Source organism: Hippocampus guttulatus, chromosome 7, assembly GCF_054856545.1.
Source record: "Hippocampus guttulatus isolate MCC_2025c chromosome 7, RoL_Hgut_1.0, whole genome shotgun sequence".
Lineage (NCBI taxonomy): Eukaryota > Metazoa > Chordata > Actinopteri > Syngnathiformes > Syngnathidae > Hippocampus > Hippocampus guttulatus.
This window is the reverse complement of record NC_141267.1, coordinates 19,203,524-19,223,661: the sequence shown is the minus strand read 5'-3', so window position 1 is coordinate 19,223,661 and position 20,138 is coordinate 19,203,524. Positions and strand designations below refer to the sequence as shown.

At 42.2% G+C, this 20,138-nt stretch overlaps 1 protein-coding gene across 9 annotated transcripts in view; it reads right to left on the bottom strand.

Moving 5' to 3' along the window:
• The window catches only part of fryl (furry homolog, like), a 70,256-nt gene that overhangs the window by 26,707 nt on the left and 23,411 nt on the right, over positions 1-20,138 (bottom strand). For 7 of the 9 annotated variants that reach the window (XM_086116283.1, XM_086116284.1, XM_086116279.1 and 4 more), the window contains 25 exons: positions 17,432-17,643; positions 16,967-17,020; positions 15,765-15,904; positions 15,568-15,664; positions 14,386-14,465; positions 13,767-13,847; positions 12,901-13,069; positions 11,711-11,803; positions 11,496-11,594; positions 11,087-11,188; positions 7,610-7,654; positions 5,659-5,762; positions 5,320-5,428; positions 5,143-5,229; positions 4,895-5,066; positions 4,379-4,511; positions 4,200-4,307; positions 3,213-3,450; positions 2,948-3,121; positions 2,188-2,274; positions 1,645-1,913; positions 1,351-1,561; positions 565-689; positions 426-483; positions 96-187 (listed from right to left, as the gene is read on the bottom strand). In XM_086116283.1, coding sequence (XP_085972409.1) covers positions 96-187; positions 426-483; positions 565-689; positions 1,351-1,561; positions 1,645-1,913; positions 2,188-2,274; positions 2,948-3,121; positions 3,213-3,450; positions 4,200-4,307; positions 4,379-4,511; positions 4,895-5,066; positions 5,143-5,229; positions 5,320-5,428; positions 5,659-5,762; positions 7,610-7,654; positions 11,087-11,188; positions 11,496-11,594; positions 11,711-11,803; positions 12,901-13,069; positions 13,767-13,847; positions 14,386-14,465; positions 15,568-15,664; positions 15,765-15,904; positions 16,967-17,020; positions 17,432-17,551 — 3,047 coding nt within the window. In that variant the 5' untranslated portion in view covers positions 17,552-17,643. The remainder of the gene's footprint in view (positions 1-95; positions 188-425; positions 484-564; positions 690-1,350; positions 1,562-1,644; positions 1,914-2,187; positions 2,275-2,947; positions 3,122-3,212; positions 3,451-4,199; positions 4,308-4,378; positions 4,512-4,894; positions 5,067-5,142; positions 5,230-5,319; positions 5,429-5,658; positions 5,763-7,609; positions 7,655-11,086; positions 11,189-11,495; positions 11,595-11,710; positions 11,804-12,900; positions 13,070-13,766; positions 13,848-14,385; positions 14,466-15,567; positions 15,665-15,764; positions 15,905-16,966; positions 17,021-17,431; positions 17,644-20,138) is intronic. The other 2 variants (XM_086116278.1, XM_086116285.1) reach the window with 1 other exon arrangement.

Here is a 20,138-nt window from a genome sequence, read left to right as displayed (position 1 = left end):
TATTTTGATAATGGATGATGTCTAAAAGGCGTTGGGGTCCTTGGGCCTAAGTTTGAGAACCCCTGACGTAGACGAGTGTGTTGTGGATCCCGTACATCTGACTGATGACGCCAGCGTCAGCCAAGAGCTCAAAAATCCGGACCAGCTGGACCCTGAGGATGTCGCGGCGCCGGCGTCGCTTCATGTTCTGCCAAGCAAAAAGAGCATCAACGTGTTTGATTCACTTCATGTGAACACGACTCAGAATTAAGTCTTCGATTTAAATGGCTTGCTTGGTAGTCAAGACTCGACTCGACTGAGACCAGAGCAAATTTAGTGGTACTCCACTTGACTCGCTTGATTATTTGACACAGTGACTTGCTTGAAACTTGAAGGTTAAGATTTGAGACATAGGCGACTCACTCCCACCTCTGCCCCCAACTTACTTCAGGTCTTCTTTCCATAGCTTCTTTTATGATAGGATTTAGCTCCTCTATCAACTCTCTGTTGATGTAGAAGTCGTTCCATTAGCACGTGACATTCACAACTAAGTAAATGTTGGTTGATGTCGAGGGAGGCCCGTACCTGAAGGCCACAGGGTTGGTCCTGCCAAGTCCCAGCACGAGAGACTCTGTGATGTCCATGTTCTCGGAGCGCATCATTGGAACAATGTGTTTGAACAGTGAGGAAGGGGAGGGAGTGCCCACAATCTAGGGGAAAAAAAAGCGGAACACTTTAAATAAAACAAATAAAAAATTACTGTAGAAATTCTAGGTGCTAGTTGATTATGATAAACAACAACTGCAGAACAACAGTACAGCAAGGTTTATATTTACAAGTGATGCCAAAAGATGGTGATAAGGCTATGGACGGACAAAATGAAGCTCCTTGCCTCACTTCAACATAGTTTGTTGGCTAAAAGATGGCATCAAAGCAAAAACTCATATTATACATGAACACAGAAGTTGGATTGTATCTTTAAATGTGGACTGGTAAGGCAGCGCTATACCAGTAAAGGGTACGAGTAGCTAATAGGACACAATAGGACATGTTAAGTACATAATAGACAGACATGGTGGACCAGACGAGAAGAGGACTGGATTGTAATGCGCAAGGCAGGGCAGCATAGGACAAAGCAGAGCAGGACAGGGCAGGATGACTAACGACACGACAGAACTGGATGAAAAAAAAAGATATGACAGGACAGACTTGATTAAGAATTAAGGGACAGGACTGGACAGGACAAGCCGGAACATGACACAGCAGTAAAGAACAGAATTATACTGGACAGGTCAGAAGCAGTGAGCCAGGTGTGTGGTGGCCTTAAAATCATCTAATTGGGACATTCCCAAACTGGCGAGCCTTCCTGACCTTGGAATCATAGCTGTAGCCGCTGTCCGGCGTTGACGCCAGCGTCTCGGACGGGGAACAGCGGACGGAGCCTGAGGCGGACGAGGAGGAGCATGAGGGGGATGAGGACGAGGAGGCCGAGCTGCAGCAGAGGATCAGGTAATTCCGCCAGAGGCTGACATAGGAGTCGCTGCTGCTCAGGCTGTTCACTTTTTTGGCATTGATGGGGCTACTGCGGGTGGACAAATCACAGGCAACGTCAAAGTGAAATCAGTCAAATCCATAGAGAGTACTCGATGTCACTGTTGACTATACTTGATGTCAACTTGTGGAGAGAGCAGCTGCAGGCGGGTGTAAGCAAACATCCAGGCGTAGTTGAGAGCGCTTGGGCAATGCTTAGGCAGGTTCTCCTGGCACAGGTAGCTGGACAAGCTGATGACCCAGGGGTCTTGGCCCTGCGTGACATGCGCAAACACCCAGATGTGTGACGGGCTCACTACATCAAACTGGTGGCTGATGGGAGACGAGCTCCACTCCGCCAGCGATTGGAGGTCGATGCCGCTGGGACAGTACAGCAGGTTGGTCTGGAAAGGAGGTCAAGACAACGGCATCAACTTTTAAAGTCAGCAGGAATTTTTTCATACATTTGGAACTTTAATCTAAAGTAGTGGCTCAGGATTTTTATACCAAGTACGACCTCAAAAAATATCTGGGCTCTCCCAGTCCCACAATAATGATCAACATGAAACTATAGCTGCATATTAGGCCCAATAATTAAGCAAAAAACAGGTGCACACATGTACAATTTACATTTTTACCATTTTTTTTCTGCCCCCATCATGGGAGAAAGTAGTTTACCTGATCAGCACCAGTGAGATGAATGAAGCTCTCCAACACTGATGCACTCAGTCTATCCATGACATCTATTGCCAATTCCTCATCACCCTAAAAGAGTGGCGGAGAGAAAATTTCAGAGAAGAATTCACTCTTTTGATGTTTAAAAAAAAAAACAAGGTCCAAGGACACTTGGTGGTCCACTAGCTGTCAATTAGGGGTCCGCAAAGTGCAATAAATGATGTTGAATTAGTAGTTCATGCAAGCGGCGGGCAATATACAGTGTATCATCCTCGATATTATTGTCAAAGTAGCTTTTATTATGTGCAATTTTACATGATCAAGTATTAACACTGTCTCAAAAAGGGAGCCGCTCAAAAACTAATGGGTCTATTGATTGACTGAACAGTAGGAAGAAGTGACAAAATCTTCAATAAGTGAATCAGCGTGCATAGACGGCAAGAGAAAATGAAGTGCTAAGTCAGCGTTTTGCAAATCAGCGGGCAGGACTCAGTCAGGCGACCGTCGCAGCAGCAACTTTGTGACTCCGCTAAAGATCATATAAGTGAACACCATTTAAGCTTTTTGTTTTAGACCAAAAACAAGAAAGTGGACCTCATATTGTATTATCACTTTGCTGTGAGACCACAAAACGTCTGTGGTTTGGGGTACCAGATAACTTTATCTTACATTTCCCCTCGACAGAGAACCGCTGCTTCGAAAGTAGCACAATTATGCTTCATCATATTACAATTATGATGATGATAATTATTTTCCTTATTACCTTGCCAATGCCCAGTGCAGTATGCAATGCGCGAACCTCCTTCAGGACATTGACACCCAGCCTGCGCGTGGCAGGGCGACAGCTGCAGAGCACCACCATGGCCAAACCTTCCACCATGTGGAGCACACCAAGCAATGAGCGCTCCATAAAAACAGAATGGCTGCTGGTCGAACTCTGTGGAGACAACCTCGTGTTAAGGAAGAGTCATTAACTGCATGTGTTCTTTGAAAAAATTATTATGTAGACACTCATAAGAGGGATAGACCTGCACATCGTGGCCCCTGTTGTTGCTCTGCGCCACCTGCCTCCACTGACTGATGAGCTGCAAGAGCATCTTGACCGAGTTATCCAGCAGCGTGGGGTGCACATCCGTCACCTCACGCATGATGAAGTAGACAAAGCCCGACAGCACGTCCTCGCGCCACTCCGGAAAGTCCACCATGAGGGCTTGGAGAGAGGTGAAGGCTAAGCCGCGGAGCTCCTCGTCCATATGGATAGTCAGCCTGGGGGAGAATGGAGAAGAAATTGGGGAAGGTGGGAGCTTAATATGATCGTACAGTGAAACCATACAATAAAATAGCAGATAGCGGTGGAGAGACACCGTTTAAGTTGATAAAAATGTTTATCCTTTGCAGCCTGCTCTTAAAAACACCAAGAAAAGAAAAATATAGTGGATCTTCACTATTATCGGTTGAATAGGGACCAAACGAAACGGTGAACAGCGAAAATCCACAAATAATTCTCACTCACCGAAATGTGCTCATTATGAATTACCTATATTAAACACTAATGATAATAAAACTGAATGAAAATGAAAAGAAATAAACCAGCTTCATTTCGTGTCATTACTCTACATTGGGAAGAACCGCCTCACAACACCAGCTGTTTTGTTCTTTGTTTGTCTTTATGGAGCATGGCCTTGTGAGTGACGGGAACTTGGCCAATTTGTCTGCGTGTGAGCGTCTGGGTGTGACCGACCGCAACGCCTTGCAAGTGTTTTCATCTTGTACTTGTGTGTTGGAGTGTTCAATAAAGATCATCAGCGACAGTGGCTCTCCTTGCCCAGAAGTTTGGGCATCACATCATTTTAAATGCTGTATCCCCCCCCCCCACTTCACTAAAGCTCGCTTGTAGCTCAAATTTTGGCTCACAACACAAAGCAAATAAATTAAAAGTGTTTTTAAAAAAAAAATGAAAAACTCAAGTTGGGGCACTCAGTCATGGTGCCACTGTACTCAAAAAGAAGACATACTTGGCAAGAAGCTCGATGAGATCTTGTCTGCTCATGCCATCTGGTATCAGTCTCGGAATGGCAGCGACACACGTGCGGAAGAGATCGATCTTTGGTTTCCTTTCTCCCCTGTCAACCAATCAAGTCCCAGTCAAAATGAATATGTGAAACACCCAAGCAGACCCACACAGAGGACATACGTGATCATATCCTCTGGCTCCTTGTTAGACATTTGGACGCTGGTCATGCTCATGGAGCGTCCCACCTCCTTGTCCAGGTGTCTCAGGATATTATCCAAGGCTTTCCTCACTTGCGGGTAGTACAAGGACATGCCTGGAAGTGACAAATTATCATTTATCGCTGATCTGCTATAGTACTGGACTACCCTAATCCCCCAAACTTTTTGTGGCTGGTGCATACTGCCTGCCATTTAACATGAGTTTGAACGCGACTCATACATTCTGAACACTGCCAGATCCCGTTATAGGAGGGTGGGCACATTCACACGACCACAATATCTCAAAAGTTTTCTTTTTACTTGCCCTCTTGAAGAGAAAACTTCGTATTTGAAAAGGGGTGTTTAGACTTTTGATATCCAGTTCATACTGTATATATAACCAATAACCAGCTATAAATATTGGCCACTTATTAAGATATTTTTGAAGTGAGCAAACTTAGCCCCTGCTGCCTCGAAACCTGTCATGACTCAAGCGTACCGATGACCTTGGCCTCCTCGTCAGTGAGTGTGGTGTTGAGGAAGATCTTTTTAACGCGCAGTGTATTCCCAGAGGGCATGATGATGCTGGTGGTGGGCATGGGGGGCTCACTGTCCTTTTGCTGCAGGCTGTTGGCAATCACCAGGAAGGCTCGCAGGCCGATATTCATCCTCTGGGAGGGAGATGACAAAAGAGTGGACTAACAATATATTTTAAAAAAATAATAAAGTTTGTTGGTGAAGCTTTACCTCTGGGTTGATGGTGAAGGTTTTGTGAAACTTGCCTACACAGAGGAGGTCATAGATGATCTCCTTCATGGCAAAGTCCAGTCTTTCCTAGCATCCAGAGACAAAGCAGACAATCTAAGGCACGGACCGGGACTCAAGAAAGAAAAAGAAATCCAGCTTTTTTTTTCGGGGAGTTACCTGAGCTATGAACTGGATAATTCTAACAAATATGTTGAGGGGCGTGTCCCGCGGCACCACACTGCGGGAGCCTTTGGGGAAAAGTGCTGAAACAATGCTGAGTAGTCGACTAGGAGGAGAATGAGGAAGAACACAGAAAAAGAACATCAGGCGCCCATTTTTGAGTTTCAAAACACAGTGGTGACTGGAGATATAAGTGACTCAACAATTTTTTTGTCTTTTTTTTTTTTTTTTTTGCTTTAACTTACAAGGAAAAAATACGTGGTGTGCCCGCTCGATCACAATCAAGTGTTTATACTTGCTGTTTGATATCAATGAAAGATAAATGCCTGGACTGACCTCTGCGTGACAGTGTTGCTCTCACACTTGATCCTGATAATGTACACCCACAGCAGCCGGTACAGTGACTCCAGAGCCACTCGGGACATTTTGGGGTCTTTGTTCTGCGGGAATAAGAACAGGGACGCACGCGTGAGCAACCGAATTTCGGTTTACATTTAAGATGGATTCAACCTGCCAAGGTCCAAGGGCACGATTCTGATGATGTTTTTCATTTTTTTTAGAATCATATTTTATTTCCATGTCCATTTTAACTACTGGGCTAGGTTAGTATTGGACTATGGCTTGCTCCGACTTGTGTACAAATTTGGATTATGCTTCAAAATAATTAGTCATGGCTCAAAATGTTTTTTCTTCTTTGACAAAAAGTTTTGCTAATCACTTAATTTGAGAATAAGCTTTTTAATTTTGAGGAGCAATTTTTGCCGGTTATCCCAGAGACCTGAAGCAATTGTTTTATAAAACAATAAGAAAAAAAAACATACACATACGATAAAAATCGGACCAAAATTGATACAAATCTAACATAATATGGATTTTTTAAAAAATTGACAAAAACCTGTCGAAAAAACGGACCCCCCCCATCAAAAAAAAAAATAGACAATCTGACATATCAGACAAAGAAAACATCTTTGTGACTTTTATGGCACAAAATAATTACATAAAACATTAGAAATTTCTGGCAAAAACAACAACTGACAAAAATCTAAAAACAATCATTTATTTTTAATATTTATTCATGACTTTGCTTCCAGCTACACTTTGCTGGAAGCAAAGTTTTACAGCTACACTGTGCTGCCAAATTACATGCAAAAAAATCTGTCTTGACTTAAGCATAAAAAAGGAGAAGCGACAGCATCGGCGTCAAACATTTCTGCATAACTAAACCCCAAGAAATGCCTTTCGGCAGCAGCCCGTCTAATCCGTCTCGAAAGCTTGTAGACGGACACAGGGCAACAGACCTCAGATAGGAGCGCGCATGACTAAACTCATCTTTGTGCTTTCATGCGCATATTTCTACTGGGCGCTTTCATCATGCAAATGTCAACCTGGTTTGCCAAACAGCAGGATGGGAGAATTTGTCATGCGAGACATAAGAACAAGATTTTTTTGCTTGGTCCCTGTCAAACAGTAACAATTTCAAAATAAAAGAAGTAGTGAGAAATGGACAAATAAAAACAGGGTTTTAATATGAGTATAGCCCCCCCCCCAAAGAAAATGGGGCATTTAATTATTTATTTAAATTGCCACTCCCAATTGAAAATTTCCCATCAAACTAATCATAAAACAAAGAATTACACATTTTGCATTTAACCAAACCACATAACTTTGCCAAACAAAAGTCAGCTATCTTCAAGATAGCACACTCCAAAAAGGCCATAGACTGCCAAATAAAACTAGAAAGCCATTGCAATGTTATAACCCTTTAAACAATGGATATTTGAACACAAATAATGCAGCTACACATACTATAATCATTCTCACAGGTATATATTCTTTATCCTCTATGGAAAAACAACTAATATCACTGCAGCTGATTGAGTCATTGTGTCCAACGCTTTTGTATTACACTGCCCCTTGGTGCCCAAAGCATGCACACTAGAAAGGGACCTACAATAAATTATGATGCACAAACCAATTCTTTACATACCATTTCAGTTATGTTAAAATAATGAAGGCATCCATTCAAACAATATGAAACATGGCATTTCTTATGATACTGTACTCCATCAAAGCAAAAATCAGTCAACAAACGAGAAACCAAAGAAGACTTTTCTCCAACAATGGTACATAATCTATTTGACAATAATCATGAATGCACACCATATTGACACCATCAACTTTCCTCATACTTTTGCTTTGGAAGCTATGGAAAGCCCCCCGTCCCAGTAATGTTAGCCTTCACCAGGCATGCAGAGACGTGATGTCACGAGGATGCCCAACAACTTACCTGCAGCGTCTCAATCTGCTTCCGGATGCTGTTGTTAGACGGCATCTGGAGCGGGTGAATGTGGGTGGTAGTTGGGGTGAGGGTGGGGAGGGGTGGGGGAGAAATAAAATGACAGCAGGCAAGGAATGAAGGTTGGTGAGGAAAGCAAGCACAGACACATAAAACATGCGAGTTATTAACATAAAAATAAGAAGAAAACAAAACCTGTCATGCTAATCCCGGACGCATGAAAAGTTTTGGATACTGTAGTTTGCTTTTGGGGACATTGCAGGCTCAACCTAAAATGCACTACGACCTTAACAAAATGTAAATTTGACTCACTCGATACTTTTTAATGTCCAACTATTCAATCCTTCGCTACTTTTTGTACAACGTCCTCTAAAAAGACTAATCTAAAAATAGCAAAATTCACGTTTGATCCATCCAAAAATTCCTGCGCATGACAGGCCGCTATCGGGAATTCTAATGATTATCCCATCGATTATTAAAGATTGATTTGGCATTTTTAAAAACAATAACGTCCATGTGAGATGTAGGTATTATTTTTGTCCGCTTGGGATCATCATCCTCACGTTCTACTGTAACATCCGTGACTTAGTGTGGGGCCTGGCCTTGTGAGTGATGTGGTTGTCAGCGAATGAGACAGAAGCGTTTGCTGGCTGTTAACTCATGTATTGGTTGTGAGTGAATCAGCGCGATTTGTGGCCTGCAGTTTAAGTCACATGAGCAGACAACGGAAGACAGACCGGAGGTGATGTGAGCACAAGACACAAGGGAGCGGGAATTTCACGTACAGTGGAACACCCCAAAAGTCAACATGTATGTAAAATAACTGTGAGGAACTACTGGGCTCAGACTGGCTGGTTGAAAATGTTTTTTTTTTTTTTTTAAACATAACATCATTTTACATGACAACTTCATATGGGGATTTTTTTTAACAACTTTGAACAATCTGGAAATTAATCGGCATGGTGTGTTTTGAACCTCTGAGGTTCCACTGTACGTTAAAAATAAATGAATAAATTGTGCTTGAAAGAAACGGCAAACAAAACACAAAAACGTCGACCAAGTTTTCAAAGCGACAAGCTGTATTTTAGACAAGATTTGAGTAAAGCACGGGTCACATTTTAATCCTGTGGCAAATTTAAAACTGGACAGAACCATCACGGCAAGCAAATACCAATTGCCTGACATGGATAAGAGAGTGGGAGGGGGGCTGGTAGGAAGGCAATTACTACCCAGCCCATGTGTTATTTTTTACAGAGTTGTTGAGTTTTTGACAAATTGCCCCTTTGTTCTCTGTGAAATCCTTGTCTGGCATTCCCAGCAGTAGCAAAATGCCTCCCTCCATCCTGGCATGCAAATACAATGAGTGTCCCGATGCTCTCATGTGCTTGGCACGATGCTAAGCCTTCATGCACTGTAGTGGGAAAAGAAAATCTGAACGTTTGCGCCGAAAAATAAACTGATGATTTTGGCCTGTTATGACGGGGCAATCCTGTCTCATGTAAATGAGCCACTGCTAAGCATGCCCAACTCCGCTGTGGGGCCAACGCAGAGTACGGCTTTCCTTTTCATGATGACAGAGAACAGGGGTTAACCAAGCTAATAGAACAGAGTAGGAAAAACAAGAGTGCCCATAAAGGCGGCAAAAACAGTGACTGCATTTTTATTTGTGGCGGCAGCACTTCATCACCGACCCGCCAAGTTACACTTATCAATCAGTTAAGCGGATCAAAGCGTGCGGTGCATGCAGTGGACTTATGGCCAAACGCCAATCCCCGCATTCGACAACTTGACAGAAACTCTGGGTATGTGTCTCGTAGAACACGCGAATGCTGTTTTCGAGCGATTTTGTTGACTGTCATTGTATCGCGTTTATGTGCTTTAAGGTTGCTGTTTTGGTTAGCAACAAGCTCTGGACAACAAAAACGCCGCTCAAGGTTTGTGTGTGCGTAAGTCCTTGTAGTTTAAGTACAGTAATTGAGATGCCACAGGGTTAAAACGAATGGTAATATGGGAAAAAATCATTCATATAATGACAACAACATTAATAACCCTAAAAATGATCCTAAATCCTGAACCAGAATCAGTATTGGCACCCAAAGAGACTTATTATTGAGAAGAGGCTAACTACTCAAAATCACAATGGTGGTACACACACCACCGATGCACATGGAAACCACCAAACAATCTCCACAACAATCAATCAACATGCGAGTAGAAACAAGAGTCATTGAGTTGGATCATTCTGTCAATTCGAAAGTGATAAGGGACAAGGAGACTAGATTTCACTGACATTCACAGACCTGAGTAAAAACAGCACTTGGAAATACTAAAATAACATTTTGGTGCAAAGAATTTCATCACAGAGCTTGTTAAAATCCACTGAGCTTACTTTAAGCGGGGTACACACACACAGCAATAATCGAGTCGAATTTGAGCCTTTTTCCACTCATCTGATTACAGTCAGGAAGACCTGATTGTCAGATGTCTCTAAAAGATAAAGCAATTATCCTGTGGTGTGGGATGTGTGAAGGATGGGTTTTTTTCCCCTCCTCAATCCGCTTGGAAAATAGAAATAATATCGTAATGCCTTTGAAATAGTGCAGTAGAGAACGGCATTGGTGGGCTCTCTCATATTTTTAAAATCAGTTGCACGGTCTAAAATTGTTATATGTGTAACCCATGGGCGGCCTGGTGGTTCAGTGGTTAGCGCGTTGACCTCACAGTGCAGAGGTAGCGTGCTAATTCCAGCTCCGGCCTCCGTGTGTGGAGTTGCATGTTCTTCCCGGCCCTGCGTGGGTTTTCTCTGGGTACTCCGGTTTCTTCCCGCATTTCAAAAACATGCAGGTTGATTGAACACTCTAAATTGTCCTTTAGTGTGAGTGTGAGTGTGGATGGTTGTTCGTCTCTTTGTGCCCTGCGATTGGCTGGCAACCGGTTCAGGGTGTCCCCCGCCTACTGCCCGATGACGGCTGGGATAGGCTCCAGCACCCCCCGCGACCCTTGTGAGGATAAAGCGGCTCAGAAAATGAATGAATGAATGTGTAACCCACTTAAACGCTCACAAGTCACTTAAATATAGATCACTTGGCATTTTGTCCTGCATTGAAACATGCATTTTTGTGGGGGAAAAAAAATGCCTATATTACCAGCCACTGTAATCAAGTGCTATTCCTGTCCAGATATGCCGCTTGACAATAAGAGGGAAAGAACATTATGATCTTCAACACACAAGGCACGCCAGTCACAACCAATGCAGCTTCTAATTCAATCGGCAGCAACAAGTTATTCATCACAACAATGAAAGCAAAATAGTCACACTGTTGCTTTCTCTCACCAAAATACCAGCGCGGGATTACGCAACTCCAGTCATGAGGATTCAAAAGTGAATTAAGGCATTGTCGAGCCCAGCCCGCAGTCTCCATACAGCCTTTGTGCAAGCTGTACGGATTGCAAACCTCGGGGCGTTACCTTTAGGTGTGAGAGGCAGTTCTGCAGGAAGATATGCCAGTTGTTGAGGAAGAACTGTTTCTGACTGACACACAGCAAGCAGGTCACCAAGGGATAAAGGGCCTGGACGGGCAAAAAAAAAGTGTCTATCAGAAACAACATGCACGATAGGAACGTGACAATCCTTATCTGGAGAAATGCTTGACAAGTCTGCATGAGAAAACCCAGAGGGGTACGCTAAGCCATTGCAGCTTTTATTCTACAGGGGGTCCCCAAAGGGCGCCCACAAGTCATTCCTCACTTAAGCAGGGTCGTCCCTCATTGTATGAGAATTTAAGCACCTTTGTTTGCATTTGCGATAATCCAATGTGAAAAATAAGAATGAACTACAGATATTATATCATATGTTTTGGAGGAAATAAGTACTAACCAAAGAGTGCTTCTTTCTGGAGCTAAGGTCAAACGTGGTCTGGTACAGCTTCTCCACAAAGTTCTTCAGGCACGGCACGTTGACTTCATTTTTCACCGCCTGGAGGACAAAGACAAAACTTATTACCGGGAGACGGTCCTCCAAATAACACAATTACACTCCGAGACAGGCATTCGTATGGACAGGAGAGAATAAAGGGAACTGGCTTCACTCACGGCCGCAACTGGGATGAGGATCTCCACAAAAAGGCCAGCTAGTGCGTGTTTTATGTCCTTGTCCTTCACTTCCAGGAAGTATTGGGCACACTCCTACAAAGACATGAGGTCACACTTTTAAGGAAGTAATTGACTTGAACATGCGGCATTCGGCCAATGAGAAGGCCCAATTTCCAACTTTCCTGCGCAAACTAACTTGGCGATATTCCAATTTGGGCCTTTCACACTATTTCTTCACATTTTAAATGATAGCTCTCAAGACTGAAGATAAGATGTGTTGCCAAATAATGGTATTTAATTAAAATTACTCTGAACACTATTTTATTTTCATTACTGAGAGGTAGTAATGAAAAATAACGTATGAGTTAATATTCATCGATAAGATGAATATTAACTCGTACGTTATTTTTTATGCACATTCAGAATGTTAAAAATGTTACTTAAAACAGTGTTTGTAATTTTTTTAAATCACAATTGACGGATTATTTACAGTGGAGAGGAAATAGTTTTGACTGTGGCCGTTTTGTAATGTGGGTGCAGAAAAAAAAAAAGCTATTTATTAGCCACACAATTTGAACTCAACACCGTTACAAAACCGAGGCGGGATGAAATGAGGACATAAACCACCGTGCGCTTCGTTAAAAGGCTCTTACGAGGCAGCAAGGAATGCCTTGCGAAGAGATGAATGGGAAAGGGAATCTTATGAAGACATGCGCGTACTTCTTGGCAAAACCTCTGGCAGTTATTCATTGGGTTTTATGAGGCGCTACCGGCTTTGAACAGAGCGGTAAAGTCGTAAAGAAAAAAATAACGTCTGGTGTGATTCAGCAAACAATCTTATCAGCAGATAGTAATTATGACAATTGTTTATGGGTATGTCCTTGTGTGCGGCGAGCCATTGGAACGTTTACTCCACATCCTTGACATTAAGCTAAAGGTCCGTGTAGGCTTCGCTCGTAGGAGAACAACTACCGGTACATGTTCATCGTAAGGCAAAACTGTGCACTAAATGACAACAGATGACGGTGGAAGGTAGGAGCGGGGGGAAAAAAAAGGTGCCAGTGCGCGAAATTGTCTTAATAGCGAGAACACAGAGTGTGTACTAGTATATGGAGCTTAAGATGAATATCAAGGATATGGCATTTAAAAAAAAACAAAAAAAAAAAGCTTTCCATTAGTGGGTAATTCACCTGCATGAACAGAAAGGACGCCTCGAAATCCTCCACGGGGTACATTTTGACCCGGAAGAACTTCATGCCCATGATGAGACTGATGATGCACTGTACGATGTAGGGACTCTGCTCTTTTTTCCGGAGCTCGTCCAGCTCTGTGTTGAACTTTTTTGTCACTGCTAAAAACCTAAAAACATGTACAAACAGGCGGAAGATTATAATATGGCTCTTATTCATTTTTAGAGCAGGTTTGCTGGTTTTGATTAATGGTAGCTTGTTTTTAGATGCTTTGTTTAGTTTTTAATAGATATAGTGTTAGCTTTATTATTATCATTATTTGTACAAAGTGGTATTTGCAAGCTTAAAAATTTCACAGTCTTCCTGTACTAAAAGCCAAAACTGTATTCAGTTAGGAGAGACGAAGAACCATCCACAAATCAAATGTAAAATACATAGAACTACAATAAGTGCAGGAATTGCACGTACCAACAGGCAACATCCTAATTTAACAGAATTCACTTTTTCTGGTTTCAAAAAAGATATATATTTCAATTTCTATTCATTGTTGCTGTTTGTATTTATTTTGACTTGGTTGGTAGTTTCTATCTGATTAATACGTGTATATCAGTATGTGTGACTCTGCTGCTGTCTATGTACAGTAAAGTACAGAACAATTTATATACCTTTTGTAGGTACCAGCAAAGACGGCCATGAAATTTCAGATTTTATTCTCTTTTCAATATATTTATCAAATAGCACAAATGTTTCTTCAATGGTGTTTTTTTTCTTTTAAATTTTTGTTTTCCATAATTCCCTTGCAGTGACTTGCAATATGATGTGTTGGATATCAGACAGAAACAAAACAAAACAAAAAAAAGACTAACTTTGACTGTGTGAGAACTCCAATGACCTCTGCGTACAAGTCTGCGATGATGTGCACGTTGCCTGTGTTGGGGCCACAGTATCTGTAATGAGATCAAAGTATCAGCCGGTCACGTCATTTTCAATGAGTACACAAAGGTTACTTTAAACCTATAGAAAAGCAAACCATAAACAGCACCAGCTTGATGTTAATGCACAAAGCAAAACATCACAGACGTGTTAATGAAACTCGCATCGATGTCGTGATAGGTACAATACTGCAGAGAGTGCAACTTTTCTTATTCAAAATCATGTTACAAAAGTATTTCTTGGCGGGGGTTTTTGGAAAGCTGTGATGGATTATTGCATTTCCATTCCAAACAAACAAACAAAAAGATTAGTGAAAGATTATTTTAGATACAAGTGTTTTGAGTCACATGCGTGGTCATGCAACAAATCAAACAACTTTATTCATAGAGCACTTAAAAATAAATACCGCAACTGAAACAATGTGGCGTAGATGAATAAATATTGAACGCCAAACAATGACAAGCAATAAAGACAAATCAGACAATGAGACAAGGGCAGAGTCAAATGCTGTGTTCAAAGGCAATGAACATGAATGTGGTTGTGCTTACTTACCCCTCTTTGTGTTTAAAGTGCTTAAATGCCAGGTTTAGAACTTCATGTACTAAAGCGTCCGGCACTGGATGAAGAGGAATCTGTGACAAACATGAACAAATTACTCTTATTAGTCAGCAGTGATACTTTTTTTTTTTTAATCCTCACATTGCAACATTTCATTTCCATCAGGAGCAAAGCCATGGGCAAGTTAGAGCTGGTCTCCCGTGGGTACGGCTTTGGGAATGTTGCTTAAAAATTTGGATGTCTCCTTTGGCTACGCACCAAGGCTGGAAATGGTGCAAGTGTTGATTTACGAGGCACCCCCTGTGGGTAAAGGCCTCAATGACAACAGTAAAGCGCATTCCTTAAAACAATTAAGCTTTTGAAAAGGGAAAAGAAATTGTCCTTTGTATGTGCTATTCATAGACAAAACTAATAATGCACATGGGGACACTCCCTGCTTTACAGTAGTCCCGCCAGGCACCAGTGGTAAGAAGTAACTAAGTGCAAATACTTTGTTACTGTACTAAAGTCGATTACGGCATATGAGTCACATCAACGATGCAATCCTCGTAATGCTGAACTCTGTAATTTCAGAGTTGTTTGTGGTACTCTCAAGTTCCTCCTCTCCTTCAGTCCGCTCTCCTTACATACAGTGGTTGAATTTGCATTATCATTAGTGGTAGCCACAGTTTGGCTCACTCCGGTCATGTGATCATTAAGTGATCATTAATTTTGAGGAGTGTTGCTAAAGAGATGTATCCATACTGTAGGATTACTTTTTTTTTTTATTAACTTGAGAAAAATAAAAATATGAATTACGTTTGATAGCACGGGGGAGATAATATGGTGGGATTTGGAAGGGTCATGTGAGGTTCGGACATTTTAAAGTCAACAACGGCTCATGTCTTAAGAGTAATGCAATTTTCATTTTCAACAGGCTCATTCGGAGTCTGTACTTTTTTTTTTAACTCTTAAGTGAAGAAGGTGAATCTGAACTTTTGCTTAACTATTTTTCTTCAGACAATTATTTATACTTTTACTCTTTCAATGTCATCCCTCGAGGATACAATGCACATTTGGTGGCTGTAGGCAGTGAACAAGTTTCAATTAAGTGGAAGTACTTTTTCTACCTCTGCCACGCAAAGGGAAAACAATGGAAAATGCAAAGCGCCATTCAAAGCAGTAACAACCGCTCACCCGTTTGAGAACTTCCACTGATACCAGGCAAAACATGAAATCTATGGCTAAATCCCTCCTCTCCAGAAGGTAGTCTTTATCTCGGTGCAGCTCATCTCTGCAAAACAAAACAAAACAAAATAAAGAAAAGCCATGAGAGGAGAAATGGGAAAAAATGCAGAAAAGAAAATGTAATCGACTTCAACGTTGCATCTCACCCTTTGGACTTTGTGCTGGAACGAGGCCTGTACTCGTACGACTCATCTTCGGTGCCACTCTGGCGTCGGTACCAGTCGAACAGCGTACGCAGCAGGGAGGGCAAACAGTGTTCGGCTATGGAGCTCATAGAGCTTATTAACTGGAAAACCACAGCACAAAAAAATACATTTATACACAAATAACAAAAACAGGCTCACAACCTACTACTACACAATCCAAAGGTGTTCACTGGACTTCACAATGACAACAACCTCGTACAGTGCATCACATGTAGTAGGAAGTATTCACATTTTTTTGAGTTGAAAAAAACAAAAGCAACATTTCGAAGTGGGTCGATCTAAACCCCCATCAGAACACAAGGACTAAGGATGTTTGGTTGGTCCTCAGTACGGTAGAGCTCAAGGATGACCACACCTCAAGGTTTTTCTCCCATTATAAGCCTGTTGAGTTCAACACAACAGAATGTTTTCATTCCTTTTTAAAGCAATCGGCCATTTCGGGCTTTTTCATCAGTAGAACAATCCTCTTATTTCCACATAATGCATTAAAAACTGTGAATTTCTTAACAATGTGGAACAATCTTCCAAAGTAATTTTCCTTCATCTTGTAAGATGACGTTCAAATTGGGGCAAGTGATTAATATCAGCAATTTTAACGGACAGGAGGAACTACAAACGCAAAAACCTGCCGGTAAAAAAACAAAAGCTCAAATGCTTCACATATGTGTGTTCAGTGACAAACAAACACGCGGCACAGTGAAAGGTTTTGGACGTGGCAGGCATCGGTCAGCGGGCATGCAGGGCGTCGTCTGTGGACGACGGCCAACAGAGTTATGCAAGTGGCACGCCCACTGCTGCCCCTCGTGGCACCAGGCAGCCACACACAGACACACAAACAAGCATGCACACGCACGCACACGCGCGCAAACACGCACGCCAGCGTCCAGTGGCAGATTTAGTGGCGAGGATGACACAGCGCATCCACGCGGGCTGACTTTCCCTCACTGTATATTCTCCTCATCGGCCTCGTGTTGTGAACAAAGCTCTGCAGCGGGCCCCATTGTACACATGATGGCCCATTGAATGGGCCATTGATTGGCCACAACTGGGGGGAGGGGGGGGGGGGGGGTTCAAATACTGCGCACAAGTGCAGTATGGAACTTGGCAGCGGGTGTGTACCCATTTCACACTGCCGCACTGACCTGGTCAAACTGTGCATCCTCCCCTCTCTGGAGGGACCGGGAAAGAGGTTTCTCCTGCAGGAGGAAAAGATTCAAATGTCAAGAGAGTGATACAATTGCATAGGCATCGTGTGGCTACAGTCCAAACTTTTTACAATTTTTGACCACAATTTTTACGCACCTACGGATTATTTTGCATGAACGGATTAATTTGCTAGCACTTTCCTCTGCTTTATTGCAACACTTCCGAAAGAATGAGTTTACACTTGCAGGTAATTTGCAGAGAGTCTCGTTATGCCTTTGTCATTCATCAATAAAATTTGTTATTTTTAACGTACTATAAAACAGTTGTTAACAAACTGTGCAGCGAAGGACAACCAGTGCAGTGTGTCAAGCATTTATCCGCACACATAAAGCTAACGAGCTGCCACTGACGGTTCCAGCCCATGACTCGGGTGTTTACGAGGTCGTTAAAAGTCCACTAACCAGTGGTTCGGCCATCACCATCTCGATCTTCTTCTCTGCCAGCACGGCGAACTCGGCGAACAGGCTCTTGATCACAAACTCCCCGGGCTTGAGCTCGGGGTCGATGGTGATGATGGACATGGCAGCGAGGTTGTGTTTTTCCCACAGGAGGGGAGTCGCCGAGGCCGGGGCGCGCCTTCTACTCACGCTGTTGCTGCTGACGGGCGCGGAAGCTGCGGGGGGCGAAAGGCACAGGTCAGGGCTCAGGGAAAGACAGCGTATACAAAAGTAAAAATAGTGAGAGAGAAAAAATAGGGAAAATAGTAGACCGTTTTGACAAGAGGCTATTGGTAAATTTTAAATTGAAAAATGAATACACGGTTTTACTTGAGTGTTATCCAGATCTATTTTTTAAATATTTTTTGCCAGTTTTTATTGTATTTTTTAAAATGTATTATTATTATTCAATTTTTGCCATTGTTTTTGGTGTCAGAGTTCTGTCAGTTTTTTTGTCTGACTCTGAGGTTTTTGTCATATTATCATATAGGTATTGTCCGATTTGTGTCAAATGTTGTCAGACTTGTTTGTTTGTTTGGGGTTTTATTATTTTTTTTGCTTGTTAAGGAGTCAGGTGCAAGAACTAAACACAGGAGTGCATTTTGCATGTAGCCCACATCATTTGCCTGGATTGTGCGTCAACAAATAGTTTTGAGTATTTGGTAAATGGGCTGTCACTTACATAGCGCTTTTCTACCTCGGGTACTCAAAGCGCTTTCCACGGTTACCTCATTCACCTACTGATGCCGTAGCATCAGGAGCAACCGGGGGTTCTGTATCTTGCTCAAGGACCCTTCGACATGAATGCCATGGCCCGGGAATCGAACCACCAACCTCTGGGTTGGGAAACGACCGCCCCCAATCAACAGGGGGTGTTTTAAGGTTAAATCTATCAGGTCTCTGGTTGCAAAAAAAACATTTATTATCTCGCTAAACCACAATGGCGCAAATTTTTCGGTCACCAACCAATGAAATGAATTCACATGTGATAAAACGGTCATGAGAGTCCACGCATGCTACACGACCCGAGAGAGAACAGCAATGGCGCCATTTACTTTTAAACAATAGTTTAAAGGAAAACGGCACTAACCCCCCCCCCCCCATGAAACGCATTGTCACGCAGCCAGCTCACGGTCATAACTTTGAATGGTGTGTGTGAGAATGATGTGAGGGCTGTGGCACAACTTGCAGTCTGCGCCCACAATAACTGTGACTGTGGCCAAGTGAGCTGCCGGCGGCAACAACAAGTGCGCCTTTACCTCATCTTCTCTTCACGGGAAGAGTCTGCTTCCTTGTCAAAGAAACACTGTAAAGGTGGAAATCGTCCGATAATAAGAGTATGAAGCATGACATTGGGAGTTCTTTTCTGGATCTGCTCCTGTAAATATTTGTTAGTTTTTGCCTACTTTTCGTCCAAGTTTTGTCTTTTTTTTTTTACAGGGTATTTTACTGTGTTTTTAATCTGTATTTTTTTGCGGGGATGTAGGGGGGTATTTTGTGAGTTTTTTTTGTTGTTGTTTGTTTTGCTTTGGTTTTTTACCTGTCAACCTACTTTGCCATTTTTTGTCATTAAGTATTCTCTTAAGTTTCAATCAAATTGTGTTTTTACTTTTTGCCAGATTTTTTGCTGCATTTTGTCACTATTTTGACAGGGTTTTTTTCTGGTGATATTTTGGTAATATTTTGTCCAAAAGTAAAAGACAAAATGCTTTCCTATTTATTTGGGGGTTTTTTTGGTCAAGTTTTGCTAGATTTTTGCCCATGTTCTTTACAAATGTTTTCGACATGTGGTGTTATGACTTTTGTTCCATTTGTGTCGCGTTTATTGCCTGATTTTTGTCTATTTAATCCAGCTTTTGTGAAAGTGCTATATAAATAAAGATGTATTGTATTGTCAGTTATTTTTGTGTGTGTTATTTTTCAGATGTCTGGCAGATTGTTTTTATCCCATTCAGCTGTGTGTTTGTTTCCAGTAAATATTTGTGTCAATAAAGTATTCCATTTGATTAGCATGGACAGCCACTATTTATGCCAAAGGACCAGACAAATTGTCCAGTGACCACAAATAAATGAAAATTTCAAACGACTCTGACTAAGAGACTCATGCGTCGAGAAATTCCAAAATGTAACCAAATGGTGACATCAAACTCTGGCTTGCTTAGAAAGACGTTTTGGGAAATAAACAGCTCACAAAAGTAAATACATTTTCCATAATATGCGCCCGCTAAATAATTTTCTTGGTATGTTATGTACATTGTGGCACACTGTAGCGTGCCTTAGTGTGTGGCAGTCATGATGTCCTGTTGCACAGAGAGCCTTTCAAGCCATGCTGGTCTTTGTTTACCGTACTACGATGATGTCATGCAGTCGGCCTCTGCCCTAATAACCAATCAACGCTGTGGGCATCCTCATCTCCCGCCTCAAGGCAAGCTGGACCGTCACACGCAAATGCGCCAATGCTCACTTGTCAACAACAACAACAAAGAAGAATAGCGACAAAAGCCTGGAGATACCCCAGTCCCCTCACAAGTTGTTCTGTTGGTGACATGCCAGTCATTCGTGGCATTCCAAACTTCCATTCTTTTCCAAGGATGACCTCCAATGGACTAAGAAACCGTGATGTCATTTTGTAGGCATATTTTGAGCAAATTCTCAGGTCTTCAAACAATTT